Genomic DNA, 26,277 nt, shown 5'->3' with positions numbered 1-26,277 from the left:
AATAATAATAATAATAATAATAATAATAATAATGATAATAATAATAATAATAATAATAATAATAATAATAATAATAATGCTGACAGATTTTACTATCTGTTATCATGCTGTAATATAATTAAGGTCAGTTTTGCAATTCAATATACTGCCTCGAATTCAGACATTCCAGGCGTAAATAAAAAAAGGTCCCGATGGAAATAAAAACGAACCTAAAATATTACTCATAACCTATACATTGGAAAGAACGACCCCAACTGCATTATATTAACACATTTTGCCTAGTCGTGACATTTCACATTGGATGGGTTTAATTGGTTTCGTTCGACTAAATCGCGCGTTCAACTTCGACAACAATTTACAATAAAATATCGGGAACTGATGGAATTTTTTCATTTTTTAATTTTTTTCGGCCGTTATTTTCCTGGACGTTCAAAGGACCTCGTGAGATACCGGGGTTTTCGCGTATTTGATTATTATCTTTCGTTTCGTTCCGGGATTATGGCAGCGTATCTGTTTTTTTTTATTTGTTTCCTAACTCTGATAAATGCTTTAAGGCATCCAGGTTTGATGTTATGCCTCCGTATAAATATAATAAAAAGAGTATGGCCAGCAGAAATTTCAGCATTTTTCGTTAAAACTTTATTTTCATCCAACGCCTACGTTTCGGGACACAAATCCCATCTGCAGGGCTAAAAACAGGAAAAATTCTTAAAATTCTATAACATTTAAATCAGATCTAAAACTGGGGCACAGTAGTAAATTAAATTATACTTTTTTAAAAAAATTTACATAAATTAATTATCATTATATCAGTGAAATTCGAATTTTACATAAAAGTTAGATGCTAACTAAATAAATAAGAGATCAACAGTAAAAGCAAAGCTACAAAAGCACAATGACACTTTCAAAATAAATAAACAAACACTCATATATATATATATATATATATATATATATATATATATATATATATATATATATATATATATATATATATATACATACATATATATATATATATATATATATATATATAGTATATATATATATATATATATACATATATATATATATATATATATATATATATATATATATATATATATATATAATATATATATATATATATATATATATATATATAGTATGTATATATATATATATATATATATATATATATATATATATATATATATATACGTATGTATATATATATATATATATATATATATCTATTCATATATTTGGCAATGTGTGTTTGTATGTTTTTATGTATGTATGTATGATTGGTGTGGGCGCCTGGCCCATACCAATCATACATACATACGGGACTGAGATTCGGAACGGAGATGGGTTTCCACCCCGGGAAGGTCGAGACCTATGTTCGGGAGCCCGGAAACCCCCGGGAGCCCGGAGTCCCCAAAATTTCTACTTCTCCCCCTCCGAAGGGTGAGAAGGGATTCCGCGAAACAGAGCTGGCTCTGCCCGTGAAACGGGCTGGTTATGCCCGTAGACTTTGGTACTTTACAAATTTCTATATACATATGACTTATCATTTGGAAAAGAATACTATAGGGTAAACATCAATGACATCAAAGAGGGTGGTTTAGAAGGGGGTTGACAAGAGAGAAAATGAGAGGGAGAGAAAATGAGAGAGGGTAGACCGGGTGTTAGGGAGAGAAAGAGGAAAAAAGACAGGCAAGACAGACAGACAGAGAGTTGGTATTACTGGGAAGGGAAGAGGGTAAGAGAAAATAACGAGAGGCAGAGGAAAAGAGAGAGAGAGAGAGAGAAAGAGATTATTATATTATTATTATATATTATATATTTATATTTATATTATATATATATATATATATCTATATATATATACATATACATATATATATATATATATATATATATATATATATATATATATATTGTATATATATATATAAATATATATATATATATATATATATATAAATAAATATATATATATATATATATATATATATATATATATATATAGTATGATATCATATATATATATTATATATATATATATATATATATATATATATATATATATATACACCAGGTGTTTCGAAAATAGATCGCCGCCCCCTCTGCAAAACAAATGGAAAGTTATGAAGTTTTCTGCTATAACCTATCTCCAAGTGCATTATCTTAAGTTTCTATTAAGCTATTTTTCATTTTACATTTCTTGCATTTTCAGACTGAGTGACAGAGTTAGATACAGCCATGGCTAACAACTCGGAGGAAATCAGATGGATTGACCGAATCCGGGTTTTAACCTTCTGAGAGGCCAGGGATGCTGGTGCAGCCTTCATTTCACGTTCCTGGATAGTTAATTACATTAAAAGAGATGAATCCTTTGTTAAAAGAAACTGGAACAAAAATCCATATGATGGTCATCGCGAAAAGAGTGAGAATCTTGGAAGGCCTGAAGTCCTTTCTCAGGAGTCGAAGTACATCATAGCTGAGGCAGTGGGCAGACCAAGAAAGTCTACATAAATTGGCGCTTGAACTAGAAACAAAAAGGGGAAAGATGACAAGTTATAGTGCTGTATATCGTGAGTTGAAAAAAATCTGGTATCAAGCCATTTCATGTTATCAGCAAGCCCGACATCACTCAGCAACAGAGAGAAGACCGTGCATGGTTTTGTGGTTCATTTCTTAAAGATTGGGATGAAGCTGACTTTCTCCATGTTGCCGTATCAGATGAATTCTTCATTTACACAGTCAGGAAGCCAAATCATAAAAATGACATCATTTGGGCTGCAAACTTTGATGATGTCAGTGATGGCGTGCGCTATCGCCAAGTTGTGAGATTTTCTGAATGTTTGGGAATTTTTCTCTTTTTCACAGCCAAATGGTTAATGTAGATCATCAAAGAAAAAGGACAGTCATAAAATGGCAAATACTTCAGAGAAACTGTGCTTACTGGTGGAGTATTTCCTTTCCTCAAAGATCCTGAAAATGTATTATCTGTTAAAGAAGTCACATTTTTGCATGATAAGGCACCATGTTTCAAGGCTCTTCAGACACTGGAGCTGCTTCGAAACAGTGGTATCGATTTCTTCTCATTAAGTGAATTTCCAGGTAGCTCCCCTGACCTTAATGTGTGTGAAAACATTGGTAGTATCCTAAAGGATCGTGTTGAAGCACACACAGTGAACTATGATGGTATACCAAGCCTCAAACAACCTGCAAAGAGAGGTGACCGAAGTGCCCAGGGAAATGGAGTTTGAGTCTCAGCTTTTTTAGATTTGCTGAATCATACCCCTGAAGAATGCAGGCTGTGGTACAGGCAAATGGAGGCCACACAAAATATTAAATAATCAGAGAGAAACTTAAATAAACACCTGTTCTGAATTACTATTTTTTTCCATATCAATTTTAATTTATGCTGTAGAGGGGGTGGGGGATCTAATTTCGAAACACCCTGTATATATATAATTAGTTAAAGATAATTGTTATCTATAAGTCAATAAGTCAAAGGAGACCATAATTAAAACGCACAAAAAATTAAGTTAAAATACAATTTACATAAAATGAAAACACATTACGAAATTTAACATTAATCTATAAGGATTTATGTAAAATAGATAAATAAATGATAAATAAACCAAAATTGTAGATTAATGTTCAATTCATAATGGTTTTATTTTATGTAACTTGTGTTTTTAACTCAACTTACTGTGTGTTTTAAGTATGGTCTCCTTTTAAATTGACTTTTATATATACTATATATATATATATATATATATATATATATATATATATATATATATATTATTTCGTCAAAAGCAACTGCTTCCGTGGCATCGATGAGATTCAAGCAGGAACCTTCATAACGTCGAAGATTCTGGTGGAAAAATACGCAGACTTCTTCCTTCCACTGATTGGATTTTGCCACAAAAGCTGTTTCAAGCTACTACTCCTTTTTCTATGACGAACACATCGTCAATGTACCCGCTCATAGACCTCGGGTTCTTGCTCTTTCCGGATGGTCTTTTCTTCGACGTTTGGCTATATAGTACATATTTGCGATGATGGGCCCTCAGTGGCGAAACAGCTCTTGTGGCAAAAACCAATCAATGGAAGACAGCAGGCTGCGTATTTTACACCAGAAACTTACTCATGGGAGTCGGTAAAAACTCCCGAAGTCATGAAGATTCCTGCAGTTAACTCACTGATGCCACTAAAGCAATTGCTTTGATCGAAAAAGGTGAATAATTGATTGAGAGAAACCTACGTCCTAAAGTACATATTGGTATATATATATATATATATATATATATATATATATATATATATATATATATATATATATATATATATATATATATATATATATATATATATATATATATCTCACCTAATCAATAAGGCAATGTAAAACCAAGTCACCCGTTGCTGAATAACCACTGGTTCCATGCAACGTAAAAACACCATACAACCAGACCAACAAAACCATGTCAGTGCATGTGTATTTATATTGCATATAGGATTAGGATACGGATAATTCTATTTTTTTTGTAATTAATTCGTATTTTTCCATACATGTCCCTCTACCAAGTTTCGTGTTCAATTTTCATTTCCCTTTTGTGGATCCTTCATTTCCACACGTTTCAAGAGAGAATTTCTTGGTCAAAGTTTCATTTCTACGCCACGGGATGATGCCATTTCTCTGCCTTAGACAAGCGTGTCTTCCTCAGTTCTCAATTGATTCAGTGGGAAAATTCTCTCGCAGTTTATTCTCATCGTTTCCACTGGAGGTAATTCTCATCAGGTCCAAACGAGGTCGTAATGTCTCGGGGAGATGATTTCAGTTCGACTCACCCCTCGTAGGAGGGTAGATGGAGCCATCAAGGCATTCCGTGAGGTTCTTTGCTATAACACCTCTCATTCCCTTTACTGTATCTCTGATCACATTCTCTTTCTTCCATCCTACTTTCCAGTCTCTTCTGACAGTAGTTTCATAGTGTAGCTGTCAAAGGTTTTCCTCCAGTTACACCTTTCAAACATTATTACTGTCAATTTCCCTTTTAGAACTGGATGACCTCATCATATAGGTCCCAGGGATTGCTTGGCCTTTGGCCCAAATCATAATATGTTCCTTTCCTTACCTCAGTTTGAGTCCAATAGACACTCTTCCCGAATTTTATGTGATTGAATTACTGGACATTCTTCTCTATAAGTTAATATGCTTTACAATTTAGAAAAAAATGCACATATACATTACCCAAAATGTTTACATTAACATTGATAAAATTAGTTAGATTTATTGATAAAATCATCGTTTAAAAATATGTTTTATTTCCATAGACGGGTTTCAATAATCATTAAAGCTAGTTTAGCTTTCCTTTCAATGACAGAAAGGGTCCTTTCTCATCGTTATTCTTGAACCTACTAATCCACATATAATTAGGATAGTTGCTTATTTTATTTTTTAGTGTTTATTTCACAGTTCTCCAATTCGACTGGGTGGTATTTATAGTGTGGGGTTCCGGGTTGCATCCTGCCTCCATAGGAGTCCATCACTTCATTATTATTATTTATTATTATTATTATTATTAATTATTATTATTATTATTATTATTATTATTATTATTATTATTATTATTATTATTAATACATATGTTCTGAAGACGAACCCTACTGTTGTATATTGTACCTTCTGCTACAAACAACCTTCTTAATCGGGAGATTGATAAATAATAATAATAATAATAAAAATAATAATAATAATAATAATATAATAATAATAATAATAATAATAATAAAATAATAATAATAATAATATTTCAATTTGCTAACGATGGAGTCTTCTGCTACCACGATTCGTTTCAGGTACTGACAAAAAAATATCGGAAACAGGAGTAAAAAACAGTAAGAAAAACGTAAGAAATGTGCCGAAGTTTCTCGGGCTCAATCGAGTAATCTGTCCGGCGCTGTGGTGGCCTCAGCCACGTCCCATAAACCTATTAGCCGCGGCCCATGAAAGTCAGCCACGGTCCCGCGGTGGCCATGTTGTTGGTGCCTATAGCTCTGTCAAAAAGTACGATCTTGGCTAACTTTAACCTTGAATAAGATCAAAACTACTGAGGCTAGAGGGATGCAATTTGGTATATTTTATGATTTGAGGGTGGATGATCAACGTACCACTTTGCAGCTCTCTAGCCTCAGTAGTTTACAAGATCTGAGGGCGGACGGACGGACAAAGCCGGCAAAATAACTTTATTTCACAGAAGGCTGAAAATTGGTCTTAAGTTTATTTAGGCCTTATTCACAAAGGAACCAAAAAGTGAATCCCAGTAACGGTCACTTGTAAAAACATCAAGAGAATAAAAAAAAAAAAAAGTAAATAAAGAGAGGTTTAATCTCTGAAGACAAACTGAAAATCGTTTAAATCAAATAAGCTTATTTGTCTATGTACTTTATACTAGATTGGCAAAGATGCTCTCTCTCTCTCTCTCTCTCTCTCTCTCTCTCATGCAAGTTTTCCTTAACAATACCCTTAAAACCCTAACTTACCAGAAGGAATCATCTCAAACAAAACCTGTTTAATTCTCTCTCTCTCTCGTAGTAGCCATCTTGCTTGGTGAGACGTTCCCGCGTGAATCAGATTAATCAACAGATATCACAAGTTTAACGTACGACTAGAATTTGAGAAATATCTAGAAGTGTTCGTGAACTATCGGTGATAAGATTAGTGTGAAAATAGTAGGATAAAGCGTCTTCTAAGTTAGTTTATCAAGTGTAATACTGTAAATCAGAACAAGATGCAGTAAGTTCCAACTGCGGGAAGAGATGGCGTAATTTAGCGTGTTTAGCAGATTCGCAATACGATGAGGTAGCAGGAAGGGAACTGGCATTCTCATCTATGAAATCAGCAACAGTCCTAACCAAAAAGATACAAAAGCATTCATAGATATATTAGAAGGATATAATCCTTCAAACTGGAACAAATCTAATGAAACATCTTGAAAATAATTGAAGAAGTTCCAAATAAAATCCAAGTGGTCAAGAGACTCATAAAGAAAATATACATAAACCAACATATTCCGACAAAGAAAATGAATAAGGTGAATCTTGTGAATATCCTAATTGACGCATTAGGAAAAATAGAATGCCAAAAGCATGCAAACTGTGTTAAGGTTTGGTATAGCATAGTCAATCCACAAAACCTAATCAGAAATGTGCTGCATGCAACATTCCGACCCATCCACAGTGTGCTGAGTAATACAAGATATGAGAAAAGATACAAGAATTTTTTGTTCAACATGTCTATCAGGATAGACAATGTTATTAAATCAAGATTGAATGTACAAATAGTTGAGGATGAAGAAGAAGAGGAAGAGAAGAAGAAGAAAAGAAGAAGAGGAGGAAAACGGAAGAGAAGTAAACAAAAATGAAATGACAGAAAAACAAAATAAGGAAACAAGAACAAGATAAAAGTATGGATGCAGAGATAACTCATTGATACTGACATATGAGGCAATAAAGCAGCATACCTACGAAGAAATAAATTACGATATGGCAACAGAAAAGCAATCCCGAAGAGGCTCTACCCAGATCTACACAATGACGGGAAAGAGGGGAAAAAATAGACAAGAAAGACAAAATCTGCAACCTTTTGAAAAGAGGGAATTGCAGATTTGGAGAAAGATGTTACTACTAAACATCCTAAGGTATGTCACAACTATGAAATATATTGGTAATGTGCATACCTAGATGGATATGGGGATGATTGCAGAGATCTGCATCCAAAAATATGCAAAAACCTAAAAGAAGGAAAAGGATGTAAGTTCGACAAAAATGCAAATATATGCACCCTGTAGCCATGAATCATAATCAAATAAATAACCAACCAAGTAATAAAATCCAAATAAGAAAGAAACAAATAAAGAGAGAAATCAAGAATATCAGGTAAAAGAGAAAAGCAAACCACCAATGAGATATGCAGAGATGTCAGCAAAAAATTTCAATGCATCAGCTCCAAAATTCTACTCAAGGGATAATAACTGTATTTATTATGCAAGAGGATATTGCAGAACGGAGAAAAATTGCAGATTCAGACACAAAATGAATAATTATGATGAAGGAAGATCAAATATTATGGAAAAAGTCGGATTTTTTAATGTCAGAATTTCTGGAAATGAAAAAAAGAACAACATACCAGAACAGGAAAGAGACGTGGGAAAATCCTTATTACTACCAATATTAAATGAAGGAGAAAACACGCAAACCATCATAGTGATGAATGCGCAGGGTTTAGTTACGAGTAACTCAAAAAGAAAATAGAGTACTTAGAAGAACTAACCCAAATTGAAAAGAAAATAGATATAATGAAATAATAAGTGAAACCTGGTATTCCCAAGAGACTGGGAATGATGATCAAATAAAAGGGTTCCAAACTTATAGATCAGATAGAAAAAATAGGAATCAAGGGGGAACCGCAATATATGGGAAAGACAAAAAACAGGAAAAATATATGAGAAATATAGTAACTCAGAATGTGAACTAATAGCGGTAGGAATTTGAATCTGAAAAATTAATGAAACATAGTAATATAGACCTCCTAATACTAAAGAGTTTGACTTAATAATTGAAAAATTGGATGATATATGTAGAAATCACAAGGACTGGACTATTCTCCTATCTGGTGACTTCAACTTTCCTTTTGTAGAATGGAAAGAACGAATAGGAGATTGTGGATGTACTTATACATATAAAAAAGAGAGTATAGTAGTGCAGAAGATAAGAGGCAATTCGAAAAGCTATTAGATATGCTACTAGAATACAACATTCAACAAATAAATCACCTGCCAACAAGAAAGGAAAATACTTTAGACCTAGTATTTGTGAACGAGGTGAATTATGTTAAAGAAATAATAGTTTATAATGCGAGTATTTCAGACCATAATGTCATAGAATTAACAGTTCATTCCAAAGCAAGTGAAAACAGAGATAAGCAAGAAATGAAAAGTGGGAAGGATATGGAAAATACAACTTTCTACAGTAAAAATATAAAATGGGTCAGAAATAATGAAGAATTAAACAAAGAGTTGGGATAACATTTTAGTAAGCGATGACATAAGGGTAAATACGGAGATATTATATAAAATATTAGAGAAAATAGTTGGATAAATATATACCGAAGAAGAAAAGTAAACATCATTCATGCATACCAAGAGACAGAAGGATCTTGTTCCAGAAAATCAGAAAGTGGAAAAAAGGTCTTGCAAAAGAAAAAATGCATGGAAAGTTATAGAACTAAAAAGTAACATAGAAAATGCAGAACAAAAGATTATACAATGAAAAGAAAATGAAAAACGGGAAAATGGCGAAGAAAAAAAACCCATTAAATATCAACGCAAAACCCCCAAACTATTATACTCATATGCGAAGAAGATGAATAAAAGAAGAATAGAAATAGGCCCTCTGAGAATTGAAGGGAGATTAACGAATGAAAAAAAGGAAATTTGCAACATACTGGCAGAACGTATAAGAGAGAATTCACCCCTAGAATAGATAATGAAGATAATGATATAGAAGTAAGGGACGAAAATAGTGAATATTTAGCTGACATAGAAAGTAATGAAGCTGATATTGTGCAGGCAATTAATGAAATTAAAAATGGAGCTGCTGCAGGGCCTGATGGAATCCCTGCTATTTTGTTAAAGAAAGTAGTTAGTTCATTCTATCGCAAAGCCACTTGCAATATTATTAAGACAAAGTGTAGATACAGGCAAGATTTATGATGAGCACAAATTAGCATATATCACCCCTACTTTCAAAAGTGGATCAAGACTTGAGGCAAGTAATTATAGGCCTGTGAGTCTAACATCACATATTATGAAAGTGTATGAAAGGGTAATGAAGAAAAATATTATGAAACATTTAAACAAAAAATAAAAAAAATTTGTTTTTAATATAGGACAACACGTTTTCGTACCCGGAAAAAGTAAACACAAACCCAACTGTTTTAGTCCACCGTGAGAACATTTTCAAAAATATGAAAAGCGGAAAAAAAAATGAAACAGATGTGGTTTATCTAGACTTTGCAAAAGCTTTTGACAAAGTAGACCATAATATATTAGCAAAGAAAATTAGAAAACACAATATCGTAGTATAAAATAGGAAGATGGTTAAAAGAATTTTTACACAACAGAAAAACAGATAGTTATTGCAAACGATGAGAAATCGGATGAAACCAAGGTAATATCGGGTGTGCCACAAGGTACGGTGTTAGCTGCAATACTGTTTGTTATTATGATGAAGACATAGACAGTAATGTTAAGGATTCGTAGTGAGTAGTTTCGCTGATGACACAAGAATAAGTAGAGAAATTACTTGTGATGAAGATAGGAACGCTCTACAAAGAGACCTTAACAAAGTATATGATTGGGCAGAGGAAAATAGGATGGTATTTAACTCTGATAAATTTGAATCAATAAATTATGGAGACAGAGAAGGAAAGCTATATGCATATAGGGGACCTAATAATGAGACAATCACAAATAAGGAAGCAGTTAAAGACCTTGGTGTGATGATGAATAGGAACATGCTATGCAATGATCAAATAGCAATTCTTTTGGCAAAATGTAAAGCAAAAATGGGAATGTTGTTACGGCACTTCAAAACAAGAAAAGCTGAACACATGATTATGCTTTATAAAACATATGTTCGTAGTCCACTTGAATATTGCAATATGATAATGGTACCCACACTATCAAAAGGATATTGCACAAATAGAGAGTGTACAAAGGTCCTTTACAGCTAGAATAGAAGAAGTTAAGGACCTTGACTACTGGGAAAGACTACAATCATTAAAATTATATATCTAGAAAAAAAAGGAGAAGAGAACGCTACATGATAATTCAGCGGTCATGAAACAGATAGAAGAATAACAGAAAATATCATGGAACTAAAAATATCAGAAAGAGCAAGCAGAGGTAGATTAATAGTGCCCACCCAAAACAATACCAGGAAAAATAATAAGGAAAGCACCAGGACATTAATCCACTACGCACCCGCATCGATAATGCAGCGGTCTATTCAAGCGTTGCCAGCTCATCTGAGGAATATATCAGGAGTGAGCGTAGATGTGTTTAAGAATAAGCTCGACAAATATCTAAACTGCATCCCAGACCATCCAAGATTGGAAGATGCAAAAATATCCGGAAGATGTACTAGCAACTCTCTGGTAGACATTAGAGGTGCCTCACACTGAGGGACCTGGGGCAACCCGAACGAACTGTAAGGTCTGTAAGGTAAGGTAAGGTCTCTCTCTCTCTCTCTCTCTCTCTCTCTCTCTCTCTCTATCTCAATGCATGCAAGTTTTCCTTAACAATACCATCAACCCTAACTTACGAGAAAGAATTACCTCAAACAAAACCTGTTCACTAAATAAACACTCTGGAAGTAAACCCTTCTTCCTCCACCAACTCAATCTATCTTCAAGGATCTCGACGTGGAAGCAATTAGCCATCGCAGACTCCCGTTCTCTGACGAACAGCCCCAATCATTTCCAAGGATCCTCAAATCAACTTGTAAAAGATGCGTTCTGTCGACCCTTGAAGGCTTTTATGCTCAGTTTTGAGTTTCGGAGAAGTGGTGCAGGAACGCAGCTGCAACTCATTACTACCATAAAATAATTCTCCTTCGATTTCAATAATTTACCTTCATTTTAACGTAATTATTTTTTCATTTATTGATCTATTTTAATAGCTGATCTCTTCTTTCTGTATATCCCATTGCCTTCTGTGTCTTCTTTCAAATAGAACACCATATTCGTTGGGAGCTTGAATTTTCAAGTCAGTAGATCCTCTAGGCTTGTTCTAAATAATAATAATAATAATAATAATAATAATAATATGTTTTTTTGTTAAAAATAACTGCTGCTTCAGCACTTATTAATCTTATAAAGAGTCTTCTCTATCTTTCTGATGACGGCTTTCTCGTTGTTGCTTAGACTGGCGAGCAACGCACCAAAGGGCATGGTAAAATTCGGTTGAGTCATTTGATTTATTATTGCTTATACAATTCTCTCTCTCTCTCTCTCTCTCTCTCTCTAACGCGACGTTTCCTCCTGATCGACAGGACATTATCAAGCGATAACTGCTGAGGGACTGAATTCCAGTGGCGAGTCCTTCTCCTTTTATCGTGTGTTGCGAGCTCTCCAGTACGGTCAGAGCACTTCTCCGGTAGGTCGAGTTTTTATGGGGTTCCCGGGAAGGTGACTCATACGGCGGGCGTTTGACTAGTCTTGCAGACCTTCTCAGGTAGGGGGTATCACCGGGAGCCTCTTGATTGGCTTCTACCTGCGTGACGTCACCCCTGGTATTATTCTCCTGTCCGGTGTTCGTTCCATGCGCGCTGGTACTTTCGTTATTTAGGGAGGGTGTGGTCCTCCGCACACACGTCGGTATCAGGAACGCTTCTTGGGTGGTATTGAGGGGAGGCTTTTCTTCGAGGATGAGCAGCGCTTTAGGAGACGCAGACGTCGTGGGTCAGGTGCTCTCCCGATGATAATTAGTATTCTGACGATGGCGTCTATCGTGATGTTTCTGCGGTGTACTGCAAGGGCGTGCTGCCTAATGGCGCCCTCCTGGGCGTGGCAGGAAATCCTTTTCGACAGGCGCATCGTCGTCATGCCGATGTAAATCCCAGGGCATCCTTGGGCGGGGCATACGTATCGGTAGACGACGTTGGACTGCCTTCAGGGGGTCCTCCCTGCCGGTGGGGAGGGGTTGTTCTTCATCAGGAGGTCTTTCGTACGCCGATTCTTGTAGTAAATAATGAGGGACACTCTCTTTCCTTCCTCCATGGGGCGGACGTGTTCCTCTATTATTTTCTTCATGGCTGCTTCTTCTTCCTTGTATTGGTGGTGCATGAAGGCTTTATAGAAAAGTTTGATGTCCTCCGGGGGCGGAACGTTCCTTCTCTCTTCCTCCGTCATGTACCACTTGTCAAGGGCGGCTCGAGTTTCTCGGTTTACGAGTTTGTTCGAGTACCCATTGTTAATTAGCATCTGGGATGCTCGGTCGAGTTCGAGGTGTGTGTCCTGCCACGTCGAACAGTGCGAGAGGGCCCTCCTGACGAAGGCCCTGAGGCGGTGGTCTTGACCGCGCAGGACACTCGCTATCACCATTCAGACAAAGTCCGAGGTTCGTAGCTTTGGTGTAAACGGTCGTCGCCAACTTCTGATTCGTCTTCGTGACAAGGACGTCGAGGAAGGGAGCCGATCGTTGCTGCTGTACTCGACAGTGAAGTTGAGTGCGCTGTTCTGCAGGAACTGCTGCGAAGGGCTTCTACCTCATCCTCGCAGTCGGCTTGCACGAAGATGTCATCGATGTAGCAAGTGCGTTTTTGTCTGCGGGGGACATCTGTGGTTTTCGAGAAGACCCTTTCTTCCACTTCTCCCATGTAGAAGTTAGCGAAGAGGACTCCTAAGGGGGACCCCATCGCTACGCCGTCCTTCTGGCGGTACATCTGTCCTCGGTGGGTGGTGAAAGGGGCTCTCTTCGTACAGATATCCAGCAGGGTTCTTAAGGAGTCTTCTGGATGTTAGGGGTCTCATATCGGGATTCCTATATACCCGCTTCCATGATGATCCCTATCGTCTTGTCGACTGGGACGTTGGTGAATAGGGACTCAACGTCTAAGGACGCCATGGTTCCCGCACCGGGGGAGTCGCGGATCTTCTCCAAAAATTCCACCGATGAGGTGAGGCAGTACCTGGAGGGGATATAGGGGGTCAGAATTTTATTAAGGCGTTTGGCCAGAGCGTAAGTCGGGGCGGGCATTTGGCTGATGATCGGGCGTAGGGGGTTGCCTTCCTTGTGGGTCTTCACGTTCCCGTAAAGGTAGCCGAGGCTGTAGTCACCTTGGATGGGCGGGAGGTGTGTGGCATTCGTGGCGGCATTCACGGCTGCGATGACCCGGTTGGCGTCGCGTTTGATGTCCTTCCGTAGGGTTCTTCTGTACGAAGAGAGCCCCTTTCACCACCCACCGAGGACAGATGTACCGCCAGAAGGACGGCGTAGCGATGGGGTCCCCCTTAGGAGTCCTCTTCGCTAACTTCTACATGGGAGAAATGGAAGAAAGGGTCTTCTCGAAACACAGATGTCCCCGCACATACGCACGCTACATCGATGACATCTTCGTGCAAGCCGACTGCGAGGATGAGGTAGAAGCCCTTCGGCAGCAGTTCCTGCAGAACAGCGCACTCAACTTCACTGTCGAGTACAGCAGCAACGATCGGCTCCCCTTCCTCGACGTCCTTGTCACGAAGACGAATCAGAAGTTGGCGACGACCGTTTACACACAAAGCTACGAACCTCGGACTTTGTCTGAATGGTGATAGCGAGTGTCCTGCGCGGTTCAAGACCACCACCGTCAGGGCCTTCGTCAGGAGGGCCCTCTCGCACTGTTCGACGTGGCAGGACACACACCTCGAACTCGACCGAGCATCCCAGATGCTAATTAACAATGGGTACTCGAACAAACTCGTAAACCGAGAAACTCGAGCCGCCCTTGACAAGTGGTACATGCCGGAGAAGGGGAAGAGAAGGAACGTTCCGCCCCCGGAGGACATCAAACTTTTCTATAAAGCCTTCATGCACCACCAATACAAGGAAGAAGAAGCAGCCATGAAGAAAATAATAGAGGAACACGTCCGCCCCATGGAGGAAGGAAAGAGAGTGTCCCTCATTATTTACTACAAGAATCGGCGTACGAAAGACCTCCTGATGAAAAGAAACAACCCCTCCCCACCGGCAGGAGACCCCCTGAAGCAGTCCAACGTCGTCTACCGATACGTATGCCCCGCCCAAGGATGCCCTGGGATTTACATCGGCATGACGACGATGCGCCTGTCACAAAGGATTTCCTGCCACGCCCAGGAGGGCGCCATTAGGCAGCACGCCCTTGCAGTACACCGCAGAAACATCACGAGAGACGATATCGTCAGGAATACTAAGATCATCGGAGAGCACCTGACCCACGGACGTCTGGTCTCTAGAAGCGCTGCTCATCCTCGAAGAAAAGCCTCCCCTCAATACCACCCAAGAAGCGTTCCTGATACCGACGTGTGAGGGAGGACCGGACACCCCTCTCCCCTAACGAAAGTACCAGCGCGCATGGAACGAACACCGGACGGAGGAATAATACCATTGGGTGACGTCACGCAGTAGAAGCCAATCAAGAGGCTCCCGGTGATACCCCCTACCTGAGAAGGTCTGCAAGACTAGTCAACGCCCGCCGATGAGTCACCTTCCCGGGAACCAATAAAACTCGACCTACCGGAGAAGTGCTCTGACCGTACTGGAGAGCTCGCAACACCACGATAGGAGAAGGACTCGCCACTCGCTTTTTTTACGGGCTGCTCTGTGAGCAAGAGCCCGTGCTGACACAAGGTCAGCTAAATAAAAACAAAAACAACAAACAACAACCACTCGCCACTGGAAAAGTTACGGGCTGCTCTGTGAGCAAGAGCCCGTGCTGACACAAGGTCAGCTAAATCAAAAACAACAACCACTGGTAATTCAGTCCCCTCAGCAGTTATCGCTTGAATAATGTCCTGTCGATCAGGAGGAAACGTCGCGTTAGAGAGAGAGAGAGAGAGAGAGAGAGAATTGTATAAGCAATAATAAATCAAATGACTCAACCGAATTTTACCAGGCCCTTTTGGTGCGTTGCTCGCCAGTCTAAGCAACAACGAGAAAGCCGTCATCAGAAAGATAGAGAAGACTCTTTATAAGATTAATAGTGCTGAAGCAGCCGCAGTTATTTTTTAACAAACATGTCTACGAGAGGGTCTCCTTCCGAAATAATAAATAATAATAATAATAATAATAATAATAATAATATTGAACAGTTAATTATACTTCATAGGGATTGTAGGTTTAAGAATCTTAATGAAAAGGAACCTTTTGTCTGCTTTTAAAGGAAAGCTAAGCTGTTGTAGATGGTCACAAATCTCTGCATGGAAATAAAACAAGTATGTGTTTTCTAATCTATAAAACACACATACACACACACATATATATGTGTGTGTATGTGTATGAGAAAGAGAGAGAGAGAGGGTTCATTTGTCACAAATCCATCTTCGATCAAGCTGCATGTTTTATCACCCAATCTACGAATAATTTCATCTACTTACATAGTAATGAGTTTTATTTTTGCGTTAGTAACCAAAAGACTGGTCTTCATGTGATTATAATTATCTGATATATTGATAAACAATGTACGACTGATTTAATTTTCAATATATATTCATAGAGAATCCTTTTTTTTTCTGTGATGTTAATATTATTTGACCAAACCTCATCTGTCACCGACACGCAAGTCAGACCAGCCCCGAAATGCATGATGACATGACCTTATCGTGAATTTTACTCTCTCTCTCTCTCTCTCTCTCTCTCTCTCTCTCTCTCTCTCTCTCTCTCTCTCTCTCTCTCTCTCTCTCTCTCACTGAAAACTGAAAGGGCATATTTTAGCCTCCATGGTCTTCCAGTAAATATTCAACTCTTTAAATTGTATTCTCTCTCTCTCTCTCTCTCTCTCTCTCTCTCTCTCTCTCTCTCTCTCTCTCTCCCCAATACCGGAATATCTTTCAGTCTAAGTTTTGGAGTAGATGTTCCGAATGATATTTAGAATTCTCGATGATTTGGGGGAAAATATTCCCCCCCCCTCTCTCTCTCTCTCTCTCTCTCTCTCTCATCTCTCTCTCTCTCTCTCTCTCTCGTCTTTTCTCTCTCTCTCTCTTCTCTCTCTCTCTCTCTGTTGCTTTTCAATGGTTTCTTGTAATTGTATGCTTGTATCTACGTGTATGTACAAGTTTGTACATACTATGGGAGCTCTCATTCACATTAACTAACTTCTATACACATTAACTAACTTCCGTACGCATTAACTAACTTCCATATACATTACCGAACTTCTGTACACATTAATTAACGTCCTTACACAATAACTAACTTCCATACACATTAACTAACTTCCATACACATTACCTAACTTCCGTGCACATTAACTATCTTCCAATCACAGGGAATATTTCGTTTTCTACTTTTCGCTACCTTCGACGGCTGAAAACCCCCAACCCCCCTCCCCACCAACCCCCATCACTGGATCATTTGTAACTTCTATAGACCTCAAAAACTGTGTTATTTTCTTTATTCTCCAGCCGTCCATAATTGACTTGATTTTACAATGGTTTGTTTTCAATAAGTTCAGGTCAAAGCCTTTTGTCGCCTCCCGGAAATATTTGTAACTTGATCAGCTAAATGACGAGTATTTTATCAGCCTCTCTTTCAGCTCAAACCCTTTTCCCACTTTTCTGAAACATTTACAACTTGGACATCTAAATGACATGTGCCTTTTTAGCCTCTCTTTAAGCTCAGGACATTTTGCAACTTTTCTGAAATATTCAGAACTTGAACATTTAAATGACATGTGTCTTTTTAGCCTCTCTTTCAGCTCAGGACTTTTTTTCCACCTTTCTGAAATATTTAGAACTTGAACATCTAAATGACATGTGCCTTTTTAGCCTCTCTTCAAGCTCAGGACATTTTACAACTTTTCTGAAACATTTACTTCTTTAAAGTCTAGATGACTTGTTCCCTTTCATTCAAGTGGCCATTTTCGTGCTGACTTCCATTTTTCGTTGGCCAATGACCCATGAATTCGAGTTTAGGAGACTGAGCCTCATATCCTGAGTCACTGAGGGGAGTTAAGAGTTAATGAGCGGTAGATACTGCCACTTTGCTGGTGGTAGAACTCGTATACGTGTGAGATCAAGGGAAACCAATAGTTGGGGCTTTTGCTTAAGGAGAATTGGGATAGTGCAATAGCAGGGTTATGGGGTTGTGTTTATGGGACGTTCGTTCTAATGATGCGAAAGGAAGAGTTTGAAGAATGAGGACTTTCTCTCTCTCTCTCTCTCTCTCATTTAGTTAGATACCTGTAGAGGGTAGTTTAATTATATATAATATATATACATACTATATTATATATAATATATATATATTAGTTATATCTAGTATATGTTTATTCATATATACGTGCTTGTGTGCTCATATGTATACACACATACAAAGATATGAATGGTTTGGTGACAGTTCTCTCCATTTCGAGTCTTAATATTCGGAGAAGAAACAATAATTTAGCGAAGAGAAGAATTATCCAGGCTTAACTGCTACGGTTGTAATATGATTTAACTAGTGTATATATTTATTCACATTATTATTATTATTATTATTATTATTATTATTATTATTATTATTTATAGATTAATAAGATAACCCCTATTAGTATGGAACAAACCCACCAAAGGGGCCCGGGGCCCACTAATTTAAAATTCAAGCTTCCAGAGAATATTATTATTATATTATTATTATTATTATTGTTTGGTGTGGGCGGGCGGGAGGGTGGGTCTCACAGTCGTCCCTATTGACTGGGTGGTATTTATAGTGTGTGGGGGGGCTGGGTCCGGGTTGCATCCTGCCTCCTTAGGAGTTCATCACTTCTCATACTATGTGCGCTGTTTTAGGAGCACACTCATCTGCATGAGTCCTGGAGCTACTTCAGCATCTAGTTTTTCCAGATTCCTTTTCAGGTATCTTTGATCGTGCCTAGTGTTCCTATGATTACGGGTACAATTTCCACTGGTATTTATTATTATTATTAATAATTTATTATTTTATTACTATTATTATTAGAAGAAGAAGATGACCCCCATTAGTATGGAACAAGCCCACCAAAGGGGCCACTGACTTGAAATTCAAGCTTCCAAAATGCATGGTGTTGATTTGAAAGGAGTACTAGAAAGTGATAGGAAATACAGAAAGAAGAGATCAATATTTAATACGAGAAATAAATTTAAAATTTCCTTACTTATTAATTTTTGTTATTTAGATTTTTTTTTCTAATAACTGATCTCTTCTTTCTGTGTTTCCTAGTACCTTCTGTTACTTCTTTCGAATGAGCACCACAATATTCTTTGGAAGCTTGAGTTTCAAGCCATTGGACCCATTTGTATGCTTGTTCCAAATGAATAATAATAATAATAATAATAATAATAATAATAATAATAATAATAAAACTAGAGGCTGAAGTAGCTCCAGGACTCGTGCAGAAGAGTGTGCTCCTAGAAACAGCGCACATAGTAAAAAAAGTAATGGACTCCTAAAGAGACAGGGTGCAACCCAGACACACACATATGATACCACCCAGTCGAATTGGAGGACTGTGATAGCACAATAATAATAATAATAATAATAATAATAATAATAATTAATAATACTAATAATAATAATAATAATAATAATAATCGTCACTTGAATTCTGATGTTACTATTCCATGCAAACTGTTCCAAGTTTAGTGCAATATAGAATTATTTTCAAAGCTTTAGAATGTATGAGGTTAAATGTTCTAGTTGGCGAATATTCCACTACGTAGCGTGTAATATTTTGCTGTCTGTCCGACCGAAATCTGGCTGAGAAATATATAAATTAAAACAAGAAACACACACACACAACCGAAGATGAGAGCCAGGTGAGGGATTGGACGACGCTGTGGTTGAGTAAAGGAGTAAAGGAGTAGAAAAAATAGTCCTGGGGAGTAGGATTCAGGATTTACTAGGATCAGGGATGGGGAGTTGAAGATAAGTTCCAGGAGCTTCCGTAAAAAAATAGAGAGGACTGTGGTGGTGTTGTGGGATTTCGTATATAAGATAGAGACAGATTACTGTGAAGTGTATATAGGAGGTCTTATGGAATAATCCTTATTGGTTGGCGAAGCCAAGTCATGAATATTGTGAAAGTCCTTGTATGAGATAGATATGGCAGACACGGATACATTGGCTCTCTCTCTCTCTCTCTCAGATAGAAAAAAAGTATATCTTAGTTTTACCAGACCACTAAGCTGATTAACAGTTCTCCTAGGGCTGGCCCGAAGAATTAGATATATTTTTTACGTGACTAGCAACCAATTGGTTACCTAGCAACGGGACCTACAGCTTATTGTGGGATCCGAACCACATTGTATCTCACCAGAAATAAATTCCTCTGGTTCCGCGTTGGCCGAGCCGAGAATCGAACTTCGGACCACTGGAATGGTAGCCGAGCGCGAAATGCACTCGGCCACCGTGGATCTTCTCTCAGATAGAAGTATACAGAATGTGTGTGGGGTGGGGGGGGGGGGGGGGTTCCTCTACGTCTTTTATAAAATCTCATCGTAAAATAAAATACTGCTTCCTGATTCCAATTACCAACTATCTATTGCAATTTCCGGGTACAAAATCAGTCTTGTTTTTAATTTGACATTTCAATTTCCTGTTCAGTTTCTAGGAAATAAGAATAGCTGAGATTTTATCTTGCTCCCTGGTATATCGCAAAGTATTCCATGAGACTATTACGTAGCAGAATATCAACAACATTCATCGCAGTCAGACTATATCAGAGATGCAACAGAGATAATGATTTTATTACTAAGTGGAGTAAAGTTCAGTCCCTTAAAGGGAATGGTGTCAAAGGTTACCTGTTTTAGTACATAACAAAGGGTGGTCGAGATGGAAGGAAAAGTATACATTATGGCGCCGCAACATTAGTGGTTTCACATCAGATGTAAAGAACTCGCTAAAAACTGATGACATGCTCTTAGATTGATCAAATTACTAAATGAGATCCAGTGAAAAACGGATTGAAAATCGGATGTTGTGAAATAAAGTCCATTTTAATCTTTCGTAAAAGGTGTGTTGATTCCAGAAAAAAACAAATGACGACCGAAATATGTGTATCCAAAATTAATAATATCGCCATTTGTAATTTGCGATTATTTCAGTAGAGATATATACATATATATTGCATCGATAAGATCTATTTACCATTTCATTCACTTACATACACAAATCACACATACACACGTATATATATATATATATATATATATATATATATATATATATATATATATATATATATATATATATATATATATATATATATATATATATATATATTCAGATACATAGATACCCAGATATAGATATATACCCATGTGTGTGTGAGGGAGAGAGAGAGAGAGAGAGAGAATGAGTCTGTCCAAAAGTCTTTCCATCAAAATAAACAAAACAGGTCGCTGGTACAATCATCATATTCTGTCAATTAAATCTGTTACGTATATAGCTCTCGGTTCCTGGAAACGTAATTGTAAAGTATATTTTCCTCCGTTCACTGAATGTCACAGATATTAATTAATGGTGATTTCATTTAACGTTAATGTGCAAAAAGAACTGTATGAATTGTTATTCTATTTTTCATATTAGAATTTTTTTAATTGGAATTTTACTATATACATTTGCTAGATCTGTATTGAAGAAATTTTAGCAGTTGATAATCATTATGTAACAATATTAGCAAGTTTTGTTGTTTGGTCAAAGTCTCAATGGACCTGGAATAATATGCCCAGCGTAATAAATGATTACTTTCTAGATAGTTTTAGTATTATGTTATGGCTGAGAACCTAAGGCAATGCATCTGAACTAACCTTGCCTAACCTGACATAAAATAACCAACCTAACCTGACCTGGCCTAACCTAACTTAACGAACCTAACCTCACCTAACCTAACTTAAGATAACCAAGCTTACCTGACCTAGCCTAACCTAACCTAACATAATATCAAACCAACTTAACCTAACATAACTAACCTAACCAGACCTAGCCTAAACTAACCTAACATAACCAACACTACCTTACCTAACTTAACCATCCTAACCTTACCTACACTCAAATGATCTGGCCAACCTAACCTAACATAACATAATCTAACCAAGCTAACCTTACCTTTTCTCATTATTGAATAATTTTGCCATATCTCTTAGTATTATTGTTATTATTATTATTACTTCTTGTCTATCACAGTCATCCTATTCGACTGTGTTGTTTTATAGTGTGTGTGTTGGGTGGGGGTGAGTTCAAAGTTGCATCCTGCCTCCTTAGGAGTCCATAATTTTTCTTACTCTGTACGCTGTTTCCAGGAGCACACACTTCTGCATGAATCCTGGAGCTACTTCAGCATCTAGTTTTTCCAGGTTCCTTTTCAGGGATCTTGGGGTCGTGCCAGTGTCTCTATAATTATGGGTACAATTTTCACTTGCATTTATTATTATTATTATTATTATTATTATTATTATTATTATTATTATTATTATTCAGAGGAGCCACTGACTTGAAATCCAAGAAGCATCCAAAGAATATGGTCCTCATTTGACATAAGTAACAGCAAGTGATGGGAAGTACCGAAAGAGGAAATCGGTTATTAGGCAAAAATATAGATATAAATTAGTAAATAAATAACACTGTAAGTAGAATATCAAAATACAAGGTGATTTCATATTCGTAACGTGTCGATATTCCTATGCCTGTGGTGATCAGGTGTTGAGAAATGGGATAAGAAGAAAAATGATAATTTGGTGCGCTGATGGAATTAGGCTCACGGTTAAATTATCTACATCAAAGCTTCGAGTCTCATTTTATCATCATATTTCCTTTTGTAATCAAGGGGAGGATGGGTCTCTTATTCTCCAGTAATGAAATGAAATTGTTAGAGCGCTGTGGATGGTCTATCATCATCTATTTAGAACTTCAGAAGCGCCTGTGTTCATTGGCTTTGTCGGTCATTACTGTTCATTGTTTGCATGCAAGTTTGCCCCCATCAGCTAGTTTAATTGGATAATACTGTCCCACTTATAAATCGATGGGCATCACACTGAATTTAGTGGCACTCATGCTTAAGCAACATCTACGGAAACCAACAACCATTGTTCGCATGAAAAAAAATTCATGGTACAAGACTTCTCTTATATAGCAACAACTTTGTTGTTTTTGTTGTTCTTGTTGGGGGTTAGGAAAGATCTATGGAATAGCCTAAAAGGGTCTAAGAAAGGTGTTTCACGCTGAGTTAAAGTTACAGTAATTCTAGGATAGGATATTTATGATTTATTTATTAGAATGAAAATGTAAAAAATAGATAGTGTGCATTTTAAATAGTACAGAAAAATTATTTCTAACAAAATATAGCATATTTACTTTAATTTTCGTTGGTGGAACAAGGCTGTATTTGACCGTAGAATTTAGCACATTTTAATTTACATTAAAAGTTATGAATATAAGACTTAAAACTTATGCAATGAGGGGGAAATCTTCCACTCGTCTCGAGTAAGCTAGGGGTCAGATCGCGCCATGTTAAACTTTAGCAAAATATGGTGAACTGTCTGGACATACAAATCATTGGAGAATTTGATGTTAATTAAGTGGTTTTCGTTACTGGCTTTAGTTAATCATTCAGCTTCTTGTTGTTGTAAATCTTACATTCGAACTTGATGTAAGTTTGGAAGTGCACTAGAGAATGTTGGGCTTTTGAAAGATTAACTCAAATATTTGAAACCGATGTAACTTTTGAGAACAACTGAGTTACGAGTGTGCTACTAGAAAAGGAGCACATAGTGGGAAAAGTGATGGACTCCTGAGGAGGCAGGATGCATCCCGGAACCCCCCCACACTGTATAAACCACCCAGTCGAATAGGATGACTGTGATAGACCAAAGAAAATAAAGAAAATAAATAAATGAGATGATACTGATAATAATGTAGGTGATATTTATCCACAAAAACTCTCTCGTTTCATTCACGGATGCCTCGAAATCTTAAGACCCTTCCCATAAGATTTATTTTGATATTCATTAGCAGAAACAACCCATAAGTGTTACAGAACGAAATTTACAGTACGTAATGTCAGGGCAAAGACAGATACTCAAGTCGTCCTTTTCACTTTCCAACAGCTGTCGATGTATTCAGCGGAAGCTCCGAAAGAGGTAGCAGACTTCCAGGCACAAGTTACCCTAGGATCCTTCGACGAGGTCAGCAAGAGCATCATCATCATCATCATAATCATCATCATCATCATCGTCTTCTTCGTCGATTCCATCGCCAGCTTCGCCGAAGGAACACCATTGGGCTCCCGAGGCTGGAGTTCTCGAAATCCGAATATAGAGCGGAAGTCCGTGAGGATGTGTCCGTCCGGACTCCAATCCTTCAGGTAGGTCCAAGGATTTCTTTCTGTCTCTTCTGACACTTGTTTAAGTATAAGTAGTAGCTGGACAACAACAACAATTATAATAATGATAATTCCTGTTGTTGGGTAGAGCCGTTAGTGTACCTCACACGGCTACTTTCATTCCCTTTTACTATACCTCCGTTCATATTCTCTTTCTCTCATCTTACTTTCCCAAACCCTCTCCTAACGATGGTTAACTTTATGTTCTTTGCAGTGTTCCTGTAACCCCTACCTGCAGCTCCTTTCATTCCTTTTTACTGTACCTCCGTTCATGTTCTACTCCTTCTACCTTACTCTCCACCCACTCCTAATAATTGTTTCACGGAGCAGCTGCAAATTTTTCTCCTGTTACACCTTTCAAATAAATTTTTCAGGTTTAGTTTCCCGTACAGCGCTGAATGACCTTATAGGTCACAGCACTAGGCCTTTGGCGATAGATTTTGTGTTCCATTCCATAATAACGCTAATAATGATTAGTTTAATGTCTATTACAACAAAACTTCTCAGGAAAAATTAAGTATATCTTAGTTTAACCAGACTACTTTAGTTGGCTAACAGCTCTACTAGGGCTGACCAGAAGGATTAGACATTTTCGCGTAGCTAGGAACCAATTGGTTGCCTAGCAACGGGACCCACAGCTTATTGTGGGATCCGGGCCACCTCATATGAATTTCTAATCGCCAGAAACAGATTCCTCTGATTCCACGTTGGCAGAGCGGGGAGTCGAACTCGCGACTACCAAACCAGTGTCAGAGTTCAGGCAAATAAATTATGGTGGGGTTATCTGTGAAATATAAGTTTACAGATCTCGGGAAATAGACGATGCTAGAGTAGGAGCCTAAAATGAGGGTCACGCTTTTATAAAAGAGGCAGTCAAAAGTTATCTTTGATTTAGAGAACAAAGACCTTAGATGAGTATAACGTTTCATGGGTTATAATTCTCGTGATAGTTGGTTTTTGTGTGTAGGTGGGTGTGTTTGTGTGTGTGCGTGTGTGTGTATCTCTATGTTTGTATGTGTGCATAGGTAAGAAGTTCATACACATATGTATGATCATAAAATTAGACACACGGCCTCACTTTGTCAATGGCTTGAAAATAAAGCCGAAACCGGTCAGGACCTACACCCTGTCTCTTATTTTTCACCTGTGGATATGTGTGATATATATATATATATATATATATATATATATATATATATATATATATATATGACTGGTAAAAATGTTCTGTAACAACAGAGTTCCATCTAATAAAAGGAGCCCATAAAAACACCAAAATAGAGAATAAGTACTATATTTCAGAGACTGCTGTCTCCCTCTTCAGGTAGATAAGAAGGGAGACAGCAGTCTCTGAAATATAGTACTTTTTCTCTATTTTGGTGTTTTTATGGGCTCCTTTTATTAGATATATATATATATGTATATATATTACTTAAATCCTCGGTAGAAAGGCGAGTGGGGACTTGGAACAAGTACTTTCGCAGTACATTCTACATTTTCAAGTTCACACTGAATATAATAGAAGTTGACAGACCTTTATATACAAGAACAGTAATGGTGGGGGTAGGGGGGGGGGGGGGGAGGTTCCTGTGTTGTATAAAAGGTCTGTCAACTTCTATTATATTCCGTGTGAATTTGAAAAAATGTAGAATATACCACGAAGTTCTTGTTCCAAGTTCCCAGTTTTTCACTCACCTTTCTACCGAGAATTTACAGACACACACACACACACACACACACACACACACACATATATATATATATCATAGGTACGGGGATACGGAAGGACATGGCACATTACATGATTCTTTATTGCTAGCGACGTTTCGAGACAGTCCCATCCTCAGGCTAAAGGCAAAGAAAAAATAAATATTACATCAATACAAAACAATTAGGAATGTTAACGTAATTATTATAAATTAAAGTATTTCTCAGTAAAATTACGGATTAAAAAATCTCAAAGAATGAGTATTCACCTAATACATACATATTCACGAAAAGGAAATGTAAAATCATAAAAAATTAAAATATTTCTAAGTAAAATTACGAATAAAAACATTAAAAAGAATATATATATATATATATATATATATATATATATATATATATATATATATATATATATATATAAATATAGAA

The 26,277-nt window shown here is 37.2% G+C and overlaps 1 protein-coding gene across 1 annotated transcript in view; it reads left to right on the top strand.

The window, feature by feature from the left end:
• LOC135207187 (DE-cadherin-like) overlaps positions 1–26,277 on the top strand; it is a 176,725-nt gene that overhangs the window by 36,910 nt on the left and 113,538 nt on the right. The window contains 1 exon segment of the mRNA XM_064238757.1: positions 23,864–24,120. Within this exon segment, the coding sequence (XP_064094827.1) occupies positions 23,864–24,120 (257 nt within the window).

This window comes from Macrobrachium nipponense, chromosome 32, assembly GCF_015104395.2.
Source record: "Macrobrachium nipponense isolate FS-2020 chromosome 32, ASM1510439v2, whole genome shotgun sequence".
Lineage (NCBI taxonomy): Eukaryota > Metazoa > Arthropoda > Malacostraca > Decapoda > Palaemonidae > Macrobrachium > Macrobrachium nipponense.
The sequence above is the reverse complement of the archived record's forward strand: the minus strand, read 5'-3'. Positions and strand labels throughout refer to the sequence as shown.